Raw genomic sequence first — 13,207 nt, forward strand, 5'->3', positions numbered from 1 at the left:
GGCGTGTGGCAGAGCTGACACAGGTGCTGCTGCTGGTTTGAACAAACCCACAGATTTAATACACATTTTACATCTACACAATTCACGCTCTTGGAACATCTCATTTTCCAGGAGTGCTGGATAGAAAAGGCTGGTGACGGGCCACCGGGCCACAAGCTCACCGATGTGAGGACTGGCTGGGTCTGTGGCGCGCGTGTATCTGGGCAGGTCCTCCTCCAGCAGATGATGACTCACTAAGCCCGTGCAGCTCTGCAAGAGGATGGGCTGCGTGTCGGTTTCGATTCCTTCTAGGCGCCTGGCAATTCTTTCTTTTCTGTACAAGACACCAGCAAAGGCGTGGTGAGCCACGGACATCAGTTCTCAGGCAACACTGGACACTGCTTTGCAAACTCTTCTACTTCCTAATTATGTACAACGAACATCTTACCTTTTCATGTCTGAAAATTCTTTCCTCTTTGGTTCAAAGAGTTTTCTTAATTCTGCAACTAAAATAAGACAATAAAGAAAAAAAGTCCAGTATTTAGTCGTCATGTGTTCATTTTATTCATTCATTCGTTCATGCAACATCTATTTATGGAACTCATACTTCTGTTCATGGCTCCCATGCAACAGTGATACACAAAACGGACACAGTTCCTGCAAACTGTCTTATAATAGGGGGAGGCAGATGCCAGATGAATACATGTACACACACACACACACACACACACACACACACACACACACACACGTCACAGGCTGGTCTAAGAAGTAAAACCATGGAGTAATAAGAGTGAGTTCTATTTCATCCAGGGGAGCCGGAGGGAGCCTAGCCCTGAATCTCTCTCCAGCCAGCACAAATCTCACTGTTTTTCAGTATTAGGTTTAGCACAGTATTTCAAGCTTTCCATCATCAAAACTGCAAACGTGCAAAAGTAGAGACTGAAGTACTGTGAACCCCCATGTGCTACCAGCAAGCCGCAGCAGTCAGGAGCTCACACCACTCCTACGTCCCCCATCACTGACCTGTAAAGACCTGTAACTACCCGGTGGGGTTTCTAACGGTGCGTGACTGCACACCTCGATCAACTACAGTTTAGATTAACCCAGTTCCTATGCCTCCCCTTACAGGCTTTCCCTGGAAGGAAATGTTAACGTTTGCTTCCTGGCTGTAATTCAGGTGGACGATGGAAAATGTAATGACCCCTACTCTCCCGGCAACGCTGGGAGATCAGATGAGCGTCCTACTGATGTTGCGAGGGTCTCCCGTGACGCTGGCCACAAAGATATTGCACTGAGAGGCCAAACAATGGTTTCTCTGGAGAAATGGCCAAACTTGGCAGAGAACCGAGGTCCCTCTCCTTATGTCCTCCTCAATCACGTGAATTCGTAAGGGCTCGTCTGACCAGCTCCACTGAGGTCCTAGGAACAGGGAGCTGCGACAGCCCTGGGGCCCACGAAACATTTGCGAGGCTGAGTCAAAGCAGAAACTCACAGGATAGGGTATGAATGCACAGAACTGAATTTTCAGCTGCTTCAATTTCCACTGGATTTTTTTAAGTGGTTATTTTTATTTTTGGCTCCGCCGCATGGCTTGTGGGATCTCAGTTCCCCGACCAGGAACTGAATCCAATCCACGGCAGTGAGAGCCCCGAATCCTAACCACTGGACCGCCAGGGAAGTCCCTAAGTGGACATTCTTAGTAGTGAGTCAAAACCTCACACGTGCGTGCACACACGACTGTTATGCTGCCCTTTGGCTGTGTGCAGATGCCAGCCATCTTTCTAAATTTATCGTTAAATGACGGCCACCTGAGCATTTAGCTGGATTGACTGTTTTCAAAGGACGGTTGGCTTCACAAGTCTGTCTGTCCAGTGGCCTTCACAGGCACCAGAGCAGCTGGGGGTGGGCGTCTGGCTTCTCGTGTTTGGTGTAGAAGGCAAGGGTTTGGTTACCATGGTACCTCCTGCCTTTGGAGGAAGTGTGGCTTAGAGCAGTGTCCCTGATCATTTACTGGGGAACAAAATAAGGTCATAAATCAAGCTATACTTTAAATGGGCCCATGAGCTTGTTAATTCTTCGTGGAAATCTACAGTGAATCTTCTAGGAAAATAAAAAATCCCTCCAGTGAATAAGTTACCTCTCCGTCTACTCTTTCTAACAAATTAATTCTTGAGGACCAAGACCTGCCTCACTCCTACAGACACGAGACAACAGAGAAAAGAAACGGTGTGGAAGGCAAAAAGAAGGAGCAGAGAGACATCTGGAGTTTGGTTTCCCTTCTCCAAGTCTACCATTTAAAAGCAAACTTAGTAAAACACACATGTAACATAATTACTCTGGTACACCTATTCCATGTGAAAACATGTCGGTTGTATAAAAGAGAAGGATGCTTTATTTCAATGGCTGACGTGTGTGTGCACTTTTTTCATTCCTTTCCAGGAAACAGAACACCTTCATACGGGCACGTGCAGTCCTTATTAGGCACCCCGCCTCCCGCGTATTGGTTGGGTTTATCATAAAACACTGGAAAAGAAGCTACTACTAAAAAATCATGGGAATTGCCCCGACTGTGGAAACATGGCATCACTCCATGTACCAGGTGTAGAGACCACGGACTCTTCTATCATTGTTATCTTCTGCCAGTCCTGAATAGAGTTTATTATTATTTATAATCTCCCAAAAGGTTTCCTTCCTTTAAAATTTTTATATAATTTCAGACTCAGAAAAATTAAAAGACATATTTCATACGTTAACATTGGTCACTACATTTGATTTTTTTACCCTCTTTCTCTCTCTCCATATGCATATTTGTGTACATACACATGCATACAAATGCACATATTTACATATTAATCTTTCTGAATCATTTAAGAGTAGGTTGCAGCCTGATGCCCTTTTTACCTCTAAATTTTTCAGTGTCTATTTCCTCAAAACAAGGAATAAGAATTTTGAAAAAATTAGATGCAAAAGCCACAATTCAATTGATGGTGTGCTGTGTCATATGTATATAACTAAAACATGGTTCAGAAAACAGTGATATTCATCAACATAAATCCAGACAGAAGCTAGCACAGCTGATCGAACTTCTGTTGTAACAAATTTTCTACTTTGCTTTCAAGTGCATTGAGACTTGTACCCTTTATACCTGTGATTTCAGTTGCTGCCCTTGTCTAACAATATAGATTCTGTGAGTCTAGTTCTTCAGTTATTTCTGCTGGGCCTTGTGTTGGTCATTTTCCAAGTAAGGCAATTTAAGGGACTTTGACATCAGGGCTATAATACTTTATAAAAAATATTTAACTGCCTCATATACTTTGTAATAATATATAATACCAATACGCAGGATAATTGGTTCTGTTAGGGGCTTTTTTTAGGAAACGTGGTTTCTTCAGTTAGTTCTGAGAACAGGCTTTCTGGTAAAGTTATTGTTGAGTTCAGTCTCCCAAGCCTGAGTACAGCAGAATCTTCCAAAGAAATATAAGTGGCGGGGGGACTGCCAAGAACAGCTCTCTCCCTGCCTGCATTTGATACCATAGGCCAGATCCAGAACATTCTGAAGGCTTCTCTTTCTTCCCCAGGAGTAAATCCCCTTTAAGTTTTACACGTGGATGGCAGCCACTAATATAAAGACCAGCAACTTCTAAAATAAGTCATCACACACCTAGAGGAATGAGGGGGAGACCTGATGGCTAAGAGAAGGGGTTTTTGGGGGAAAATAAAAATGTTCTAAAATTGCCTCTGCCGATCAATGCACGATTATGTGAATCTACCAAGAGCCACTGAACTGTCCACTTTAAATGGATGAATTGTATGGTATAGGAATTATGTCTCAATGACACTTAAAAAAAAGGAGAGTCATATATTTGGTCCATTTCATAATTCCTTAATGGAAAATCTATTTTAATATGATAAGTTTTACACAGGTAAAGGGTCTTAATCCCTTGACTACCTGTTTGTGATACACAGTTAAAGGAAGTTCCTTACAGAAAAATCAATGATCATTTTAGAGCTCGATTTCACGGAAGCAAAAATCCCTCACTAAATGAACAGGAAGAGACGTCTGTAAACTTATAAACATACATGAAACTCCATGCCATTAAAAGTCATAATCAATTCCTACTTTTCACCTGCTATTGCTAAGAACCGAGAGAATAACAAACGTGGAAGTGGAAAGTTCACTGGTTATACCTGGGTCTTTGCAACCACGCCTGCCCAAACTGATAAACAGTAAAGACTGTAAAATAAGACTGTGGGAATTTAGATGAAATTTAGGGGAACAGCGACTCTGACACTTTAAAAGCATGTTTTAAAGGCCTTGTTAATTTAGAAACATAAATCTGGTGAGTACATAAAGTTAATGATCTTTGATTGGTGAAAATCATGATTTTTATTACCAATTATGGTAACATGTTTAATTAAACTGGTTAATAAGCTTATGCATTTTAAAATTTTGTTATATGTAGAGTTCCAAGTCGTTGAACCTTAAGGAATCTAGGCTCTCATACTGTTCTTAATTTTTATGATCTTAATATTGTCTATTATTCATCAAGGAACTGGGGGCAGGGGAGAGAGGAAGAGGGAAAACTTCAGCTTTATATAACTTTCCCTGATCAGTCAAGTCTAAGCTATTGCTAAAATCAAGTTGTTCATTCTTATTCTTTGCTTTGATCGTCTTCATAGACTTTTACATTTGGCTCAGATTAAATTGAGTTTGTCTTTCACAAACAGTCTTAAAAAATCAGAAGGGCCTTTCCATTTCATACTTGGGGTTCCGGGTGGGAACCCTTCACGGCATCTGTCCTACCCTTGACTACGTGGCTTATGACCTGACTTGAACAGTTAATGCAGAACGAATGAGATCACAATGCAGTGCATTTCACTTCGACGTACTACGGACTATCAGAATTTTCCTTCTCCCACAAAATTTCACCCGCCTCCTTGTAATTCTAGACGTTCTTCTTACTTTGGCCTCCGGAGCAACATAGAATAAGCCTCCATTTCAGTTGACAGTGTTGTTAAGTACTTGAAAACTGAAAAATTTCCCTGTTTGTTTCCACCGGGCCAGATCCCTGGGGTCCTTCAAGTATCCATCTTTGTCACCCTGTGTCCGGGCGTACGACCCACTCAGTTCCTCATGATACATGCGAATTTGCCAGTGGGCCTGTATAAACTGGATTTCGTTTCTATTAAAAGACTATTTTTTTCCTGGTCTAATTTCTTCTGGGCTTGATCTCATGTGTTTTGTTGCTGCTTTTTTTTTTTTTTTGGTTTTGTTTTTTTCAGAATAGAAAAAAATTCTGATCTTTCACCAAAGCTGTTTCTTCTTTTTTTAATTTATTTTTTATTGAAGTATAGTTGTATAGTTGATTTACAATGTTTCAGGTGTACAGCAAAGTGATTCAGTCATATATATATATAACTTTTCAGATGCTTTTCTATCATAGGTTACTACAAGATACTGAATATAGTTCCCTGTGCTGTAGGTCCTTGTTGTTTATCTATTTTATATATAGTAGTGTGTATCTGTTAACTCCAAACTCCTAATTTATCCCCACCCCCCACCCCTGCTTTCCCCTTTGGTAACCGTAAGTTTGTTTTCTATGTCTGTGAGTCTATTTTGTAAATAAGTTCATTTGTATCAGTGTTTAGATTCCACATATAAGTGATATCTGATATTTGTCTTCCTCTGTCTGACTTCACTTCGTATGATAATCTCTAGGTCCAGGCATGTTACTGCAAATAGCATTATTTCATTATTTTTTATGGCCGAGTAATATTCCATTGTATATATGTACTGCATCTTCTTTATCCATTCCTCTGTCAATGGACATTTAGGTCACTTCCATGTCTTGGCTATTGTAAATAGAGCTGCTATGAACATAGGGGTGCCGGTATCTTTTTGAATTAGAGTTTTCCTCTTTTCTGGGCATATGCCCAGGAGTGGGATTGCTGGAAAAGCTGTTTCCTCTGAAGTAAGGGTTACACAGCTCATCTGGGATGAAGACAGCTTGTGAGCTGGTACTCCCCTGCGTTAGTGTTACATTTGGTAGAAACAAAGTTCAGGTAATGTTCACATCATTCCACGGGCAGAACTAGGCACAGTGGGCTGGTGGCTGATGCAAATATGTGACTGCATGTGCGTCTAGTCCAGTGAAAATACGAATTCGCCAAATGTGTGAGAACCTACTTGGGTGAGAAGAGAGATGCTTCCGACGCAGTCTGCACTGCTTGCCCAGTGTGTACCCCAGTTGGGAGCTGAAAGATATCAAGTGTAAATGCCTTTCCCAGCGCTGGAAAGCATCAGGGGCTGGAAGCAGTGGGAAGGGGTGGAGAAGAAATGGGCAAATGAGCGGAACCCACCACCCGTGGAGAAGGTGAAAGGTAGGAGAGAGATGAGGTGAGGATGATTCTTGAACCCCTCTCTCATCCTCTGCACCAGCCTCCAGTGAAAACCTGAGGACGCCTAAAGTGAAAGGAGGGAACTTGTGGAACGGTGAGGTCAAACCATGCAACAAGAGAGGTACTCTGAGGTTGATTCCTGGAAGAGACAGAAAGGTACACAGAGGAGAGCAGAGCCGGAGGTTAGCGTAGGGGCCTCCTTCAAGAAAGTCAGGTCACACAACACTTATACGCACTGTGCACTTGTCAACTGTCTAGAAGCCTCACCTTTCGGGAGGGCAGCTAAAAGCTGAGCATCGATTCCTCTTTTGTGGTTAGCAAGCGGTTCTTTGTCTTCAAGCAAGAACTCTTCCTGAAAGCTAAAAATAATTCCATTAAGAAAATGTTTAAAGTCATTTTAAACCCTGGTATCTGATATGAGCCAAAACAGTGCAGAACGTAAAAATTATGCTACTGTTATACATAGTTAAACATGTGTGTGTAGATCACAAGTGAAAAGTTCTATTTGGGGGCGTTAACTGGTACCTTTTTTCAATTATTTATGATTTTGTTAATATGATTTTTGGGTGCAGCTAAATAATTACATCAGCATAGGCGGGGGCATGGCCTAGGGGAGTGAAAACATCGCTGCGCTGGGAGTCCGATGCCTTGGTTCAGACCAACAACCTCTTCAAGGGTCACCAAGAGCTGTGCAAGCTTGGATTACTCATTCAACCTCTCTGTGCTACAGCTTTCCTCAGAAAATCAGCAACTTGTCTAGGTGATCTACATGCTTTCCTCTGGGTTGAAATCAAAGTAACAAATGCCTTCAAACAAACAAGAAATCAAAGCATGGTGAAGAGGTCTGAAAGGTTCATGAAAACTTGTCTGGGAAAAACAAGAATCGAAAAGGGGAGACGAAGAAAGGAACTGAGCGCTTGCCTCGCACTTGCCTCGCACTTGCCTTCTGCAGGAAGCCATCCTGGGTAGGAGCTAGCTTCACAAGACCCTCTGGGGTGTGACCTCCTGAGCGCTGTGCCGGTGCAGGCTTAACAGCCGACTCCCTCCTCCGCCCACCCTGCCCGCAGCCCCGCAAAGCACCTGTTGGGCAGCATTGGCTGGCGGCGTAAACGCTCCCCTCCCCCGGCACTGCCACTCTTCCAGCTCTCCCGTGGCTCAGTGACCTATGCACGCGGGCACACTCGCTGGGGAAGAGGGGTGCGAGCCAGTCCCAACACCCCCGGAACTACTGTCAGCCTCGGCTTCCGGATCACGAACCCGTTCGAGGCTTTGCCCATGCGGCAAGAACAGTACATGAGGCGCACATCTCGCTCAGGCTCCTACGCTGTGTGCCGTCGCCCCAAGACTCAGTACCCACAAGTTCAAGGTCTCCGTGGGGACGTGCCTGGAGCTCGGCGAGACAGAGCTGCTGCCTCGCAGGAAGAAAACGAACCTAGGGAAACAGGAAACTCATCTTCCCCAGCGACACGATCACCTCTGGAGAGGCGGCAACAGGTCTGCAAACACACCCAGCGCGAAGCCGACCTTCCCTGTTGATGGTCCCCTGTCTGTGCTTGTGCCTGGCAGGGGTGCGTATCCACAGAGGCCCGAGGGGAGACTGAGGAAGTGCTGTCCGTGCCATGTGAGGGAACGCGTGGATTACCTACATCCCGTATGCAAATTAAATTAAATTTCAAGGATCGCCTGCACATTCCAAAATATGGCCATCCCATCTTCCTAGAGCCAAGCTCATGTCAAACCTTCGTTATTGCTTATAAATGTGGAATGGGAATGGGTGATGAGTGCCAGGTTCACATCAAGAGTCTTGCGAATGAGTAGTCTTTGTAAACCACAGTCCAGTTGGCTTGAAGATCCTAAGACGCTTGCTGAGGTCAGAGACTTGGGATTAGCCCTGACTTCTCAAGAGTGAATCGCAATGCAGTGACAGTTCTCAGTGTTTTTTTCAGAGGTATGATGTGGTCTAAACCTAAACATTTAAACAACTGCAGAAAGGCACCCTACTTGAGGAATGGCACGCTATTTTAACTGACTGTTTAAATGCTTGGAATATCCAGATGAAGTTCTGTACTGTCTTTGGGAAATGAAAATCTCAGGGAAAAAATCCTGTATTACAATGAAATGATGCAGCCCCTGAAACAGCCAGCTCCTGTGGCCACTGACCTCGGGGTACAAATGTATTATCTCATCTTTTCAAAAATAAACATGTGTGTTTCTAGTTTTCCCCTTTCATCTGCTCATCAAAAAGCTCAATGAAGCCGCTAATAAAGACTAAGAAACGACCCCCTACTTAAAACATTCTGCTGAACTTCTACAGAGTGGGGTTCACAGGCCATCACCCTACACCCCTGGCTTCACACGCACTTACTTTCTTGAAACAAACTACACATGTGTTTGTGCCGATGGGAAGGATTACAGGTGGTCAGAAACCAATGGAAAACCAGAGCACATTAGGAAAGTCTCTCCGGCCTCCTCGCGTGGTTCACTGTACATGCTGTTTCCGCCTGAATTCTCACCTCTCCTGCTTCCTTCCATCCTGGCTGAGTCCTGCTTCTGGTCTGGGCCTCAGTTTAAGGTGGTTTCCTTAAGAAAGAACCCTCTGACCCAAGTGTCTGTCCCACCAGAGCCGGTCGTTTCTTTAAGAAAGAACCCTCTGACCCAGTGTCTGTCCCACGAGAGCCGAATCTATATTACGCACCTCTGTTATTTTCTCTCATGTTATCCTGTTTTCCTATTTACAGAGCATATTACAAGTGTCTTACTTTAAATTACTGATGTTTAAGAATATTTTTTAAAAATCAATAAACGTATAGGGAATGAAGGAAGGAATGGCTCCAGTAAAATATTTCAGATGTCTAGTGTGACTCGCTCTGAAGTGTTTTACGTATACATCTTATACACTGTTGATGTGATGGGGCAAAGAGCGTTAGAAATACTGAGACTAATTAGAAGGGCATGCATTCAATCACATCAGTTATAAGCTTGCTTTCTCCCTCCCTTCCTTCCTTTCTTCCTCTCATCCTTTCTTCTTTAGAATAACATATAATTGGGAAAACATCTCTCCTTATTACCTCTGCCCACCTGGCATGCACGTATGAAGATATGTGTATGTTTGCCTGCCTGTGAAGTATTCCATGTTTCAAGTCTCCATCTTCGAGCTAAACTTTGCTTATTGGAATCCACGTGTCATCGTCACATTTTGTTCTTGCTTCTACTGCCTCTCTCTATGTTCACCAAACGGCTGCTAACTTCTGAGGAAGCAGATGAGCAGGTCGAACGAATAAGGAGGATGGGTCATTCCGATGACCCTGACTTGAGATTGTCACAGAGCTGTGACTGACACAAGATCCCCAAAATCGACGTGGAACCAGGTTTTGAAAAAGGTCACGTCTCTGCCCTGGACTTTCGACGCCCGAGGGTATGAGGCAGCAGTGAAAATGCTTGCAAGACACGCTGGTAAAGAAGTATGGACTCTTCGTGAATGAGTCACCCCTTCTGATCACCACGGCCGGTGAGACACTTACAAAGGCCGCCCCTACCCCAAAGCCCTGACAGCACGTCCTCTTGCTTTTCTGAATCAGAGGCGCCCAGAGCAGCCTCACTGGTGGGGCCCATCCTCAGCTCACACAACTGGTGACTCCAAACCTAAGCTTCGGATGCTGGCTTGCAATCTTCCTCGTCGTCACCCACTCGGGGATCAGGGGTCTCTGCCTGGACAACCTCTGTGGGTCTTGGTGGGTTTCCACAGCTCCAGGTGGGATCCTCTATTTCAGCATGAAACTCTCTCTCCATATGTAATGAAGACATGCTACAGTCTTCATTTTTTGGAATTATAATTTAAAAAGCTTCTAGTGTGAAGAAACACCTTTAATATGTCTTATTTACCTTCATCTCCTCTGAAATGGAGCTAACTCCTCATGACTAATTATTTTCATGCTTCTAGCTCTTTCCATCTGCTTCAGTAATCTAAAAAGAGCTTGCCCTTTGCTTCCACGATAATTTTTTTTTAATGTGTCCCATTAACCTACTTAAATGCCCAGCAATAGCAACAAGGGGAAATTTTATTAAAGTGAGAGCAGGATATTCTACTGTCATTACCTCCTATCTTTTACACAACGAGGGATACGGTATTCCAGTAACTGTTCAGTATCCACACAGTGAAGGGCTCCCCGACATCTGCTCACTCTTCTATTGCAGTTTAAGTTACAAGATAGATGAAATCCATTACCTCATATTCTCACCTCTGGTGTCTGGGTGACTAGATTTCTTTGAAGGAGGCAGGTTCTTGTATTTCCAGCCCAGTTTACACTTAGGAGCATAGCAAGGGGGCCACTGTTTTAATAGGTACACATGAAATAACACCGTTTTAGAACGGCAGTGTCCTCTGAGTCCCTCTCCACTGGAGTGACTGACCTGCATTCATAGTTCATACTTCTCCTTCCCAACTCCCTTCCTATTGTTCCATTCTCTTAGTCACTTATTAGGTCTATTACAGCCAAACCAACCTGCTAGAGACGTATCGGGAATGAAGCTGCTGTGGTCTGAATGTTTATGTTCCCCCAAATCCGTAGGTTGAAATCCTGACACCCAAAGGTGATAATATTAGGAGGTGGGGCCTTTGGAAGGTGATTAGGTCATGACGGTGGAGCCCTCATGAAAGAGATTAGCGCCATTATAAAAAGAAACCCAGAGAGCTCCCTGGCCCATTCCACTAAGAGCAGATACAAGAAATCAGCAGTGGGCAACCCGGAAGCGGACCCTCACCCCACCACGGTGCACCCTGATCTTCGACTTCCAGCCTCTGGATGTGAGAAATAAATTTCTACTGTTTATCAGCCACCCAGTCAACGGTAGCCTGGACGAACTAAGACATAAGCCTTAGCTTCTATTAAAAAGATGGAGAAGATGAGAAATACGGGCGATTGTGTCAAGCCCCACAAGAGTGAGATTTCATGAGTCAAGTAAGACAACCTTACTGATAACTCTGCCTCCCCACCTGACGCTAAGATGCGCACGCAATTCATCAAAGCTTTACCCCGTCCGGTGCGTTCACAAGGCCAATGCTAACATTTTCAAATGCAGAGCCAGGCCCAGCCTGACAAGGACAGTGGTAACACAACTGTTTATCCCGATGCTACTGAAATACAGACTTTTTAAGTAAAGAAACGATGTCTTTCGTAACAAGCGCATCCATGTGGAATGAGGGGTAGATCTGGGTTGGGTCCTTCTAGCATAATAAAGTGTATGTTGAAAGCTACACCTGGCTGTGTAAGAGATAATTATTTTGTGCCTCTACCTGAAAATCTCAAAACCTATTAGGGACAGCGATGTACTAGGAGGCATCTGAGATACAGCTGCCTTGTTTGGTACCAACTTTAAGTTTTGTATTATCTCATATCAGTTATGATGTACTGCATCAGGTAAATCAAATTAGCACATCAGGTAAATGAAATTAGCACCCATAACATCCTGCAGCCAATGGAACTGAAGTGCAGAAAGGTTAAGAGACCAGGCAGCAAGAACTCATCTGGACAGGGGAGTGGGTGGATGGGTGGAGGGAGGGAAGTAAGGGGAGAAGAAAGGGCAGAAGGAAGGGAGAGAGAGAGGAGGAACAGGCTAGATCCTTTCTTAAAAAATGAAGAGCTCCCTTACTCGAGGGACAGACTGCGACAAGGACATCCCATGCTTAGAGGCAGGTGTGAGACAGAAAAGATAATAGCCCTTGACAAGTTTGTAATTATAGAGATACCAATAGCCGGTTTTGCAAATAGTTCCCATAAAAAGCATTAAACACACAAAGAATCTTTGCTAGCTGCGTGTACTAAGTCAGCTCGCTTCGCGTGTTTTAACGAGTCAAACTCTGGGGAAAAAACACTTTTTTTTTCAAACATTTAAAACTCATGAATTAGGAACGTAGGAGAATAATTTCAAAAGCTCTTACAAATCTTCAAAACTTAAGATTCCTTGAGCAAAGACTACTTTACCTTGGAACTATTCTTTGACGCGGGAATCCAGCAAGGCTTAAGTTTTTCTTGTTCAAATCTAAGGGGAAAGAAATAATATAAGATTGAAATACCCACACAGTCAGTTAAGACCAAAAGAAAACACTCCAATGGGAAAAAAAATTCTTCAGCCTCCCTTTGAGAGCATTTAAGAAAAAGGAAACCATGAACCAGAAATGTGAATACAAAAAGGACACCTTTATGAATCAAATTCCACCACATACATTTTACTTAGGCAAGTTTTTTTGGTTTTGGTTAATAGTAGCCAAGATACTCCATGGGTTAAAAAAAAAAAAATTCTGACATAGTTCAATGCTATCATTTAAATTCTCTATGGCTACAAGAGTAACTCAAAGCAATTAAATACTGAAAAACATGGATATTATCCTCAGGAAAAAAAAAAAAAAAGGAGCGAAAAAAATTGAACAATTTTGGTCCAGGTGACCAGGAAGGTTGAAAGTCATCACTGCCTGATATATTTGAGATGCTTTTAAAGAATGCATGGTGGGGGGCAGGCACGTGAGGGGTTGATGAACGGGGGGCGGGAATACTTCAGGTGTGTTTTTATTGCCTTCATTAAGATCTAAATAATAACAATACATCGAATTCGCCACTTATTTATTTTTGAAGACAAGACATATATTATGTAAAGACAGCTGGTAACAATCCCATCCGGCAGAAACACACACTGAGTGAGTTGGTTAATGAAAACCAGGCACAGACAAATGCACAGCCAGCCTTGGGTAAGTAATCTGTTTTACAAGTTTTGGCATAGAGCAACCGTTTGTCCACCCAGAAAACCACAATTAGACCACTTACGGAAATTC

At 43.4% G+C, this 13,207-nt stretch overlaps 1 protein-coding gene across 18 annotated transcripts in view; it reads right to left on the bottom strand.

The window, feature by feature from the left end:
- SVIL (supervillin) overlaps positions 1 to 13,207 on the bottom strand; it is a 235,557-nt gene that overhangs the window by 88,297 nt on the left and 134,053 nt on the right. For all 18 annotated transcript variants that reach the window (XM_027122059.1, XM_027122060.1, XM_027122050.1 and 15 more), the window contains 4 exons: positions 12,363 to 12,420; positions 6,649 to 6,740; positions 428 to 485; positions 162 to 313 (listed from right to left, as the gene is read on the bottom strand). In XM_027122059.1, coding sequence (XP_026977860.1) covers positions 162 to 313; positions 428 to 435 — 160 coding nt within the window. In that variant the 5' untranslated portion in view covers positions 436 to 485; positions 6,649 to 6,740; positions 12,363 to 12,420. The remainder of the gene's footprint in view (positions 1 to 161; positions 314 to 427; positions 486 to 6,648; positions 6,741 to 12,362; positions 12,421 to 13,207) is intronic.

Source organism: Aethalodelphis obliquidens, unplaced genomic scaffold (genome assembly GCF_003676395.1).
Source record: "Aethalodelphis obliquidens isolate GAN/ISIS:26980383/991018 unplaced genomic scaffold, ASM367639v1 scaffold23, whole genome shotgun sequence".
NCBI classification, from domain to species: Eukaryota; Metazoa; Chordata; class Mammalia; order Artiodactyla; family Delphinidae; genus Aethalodelphis; species Aethalodelphis obliquidens.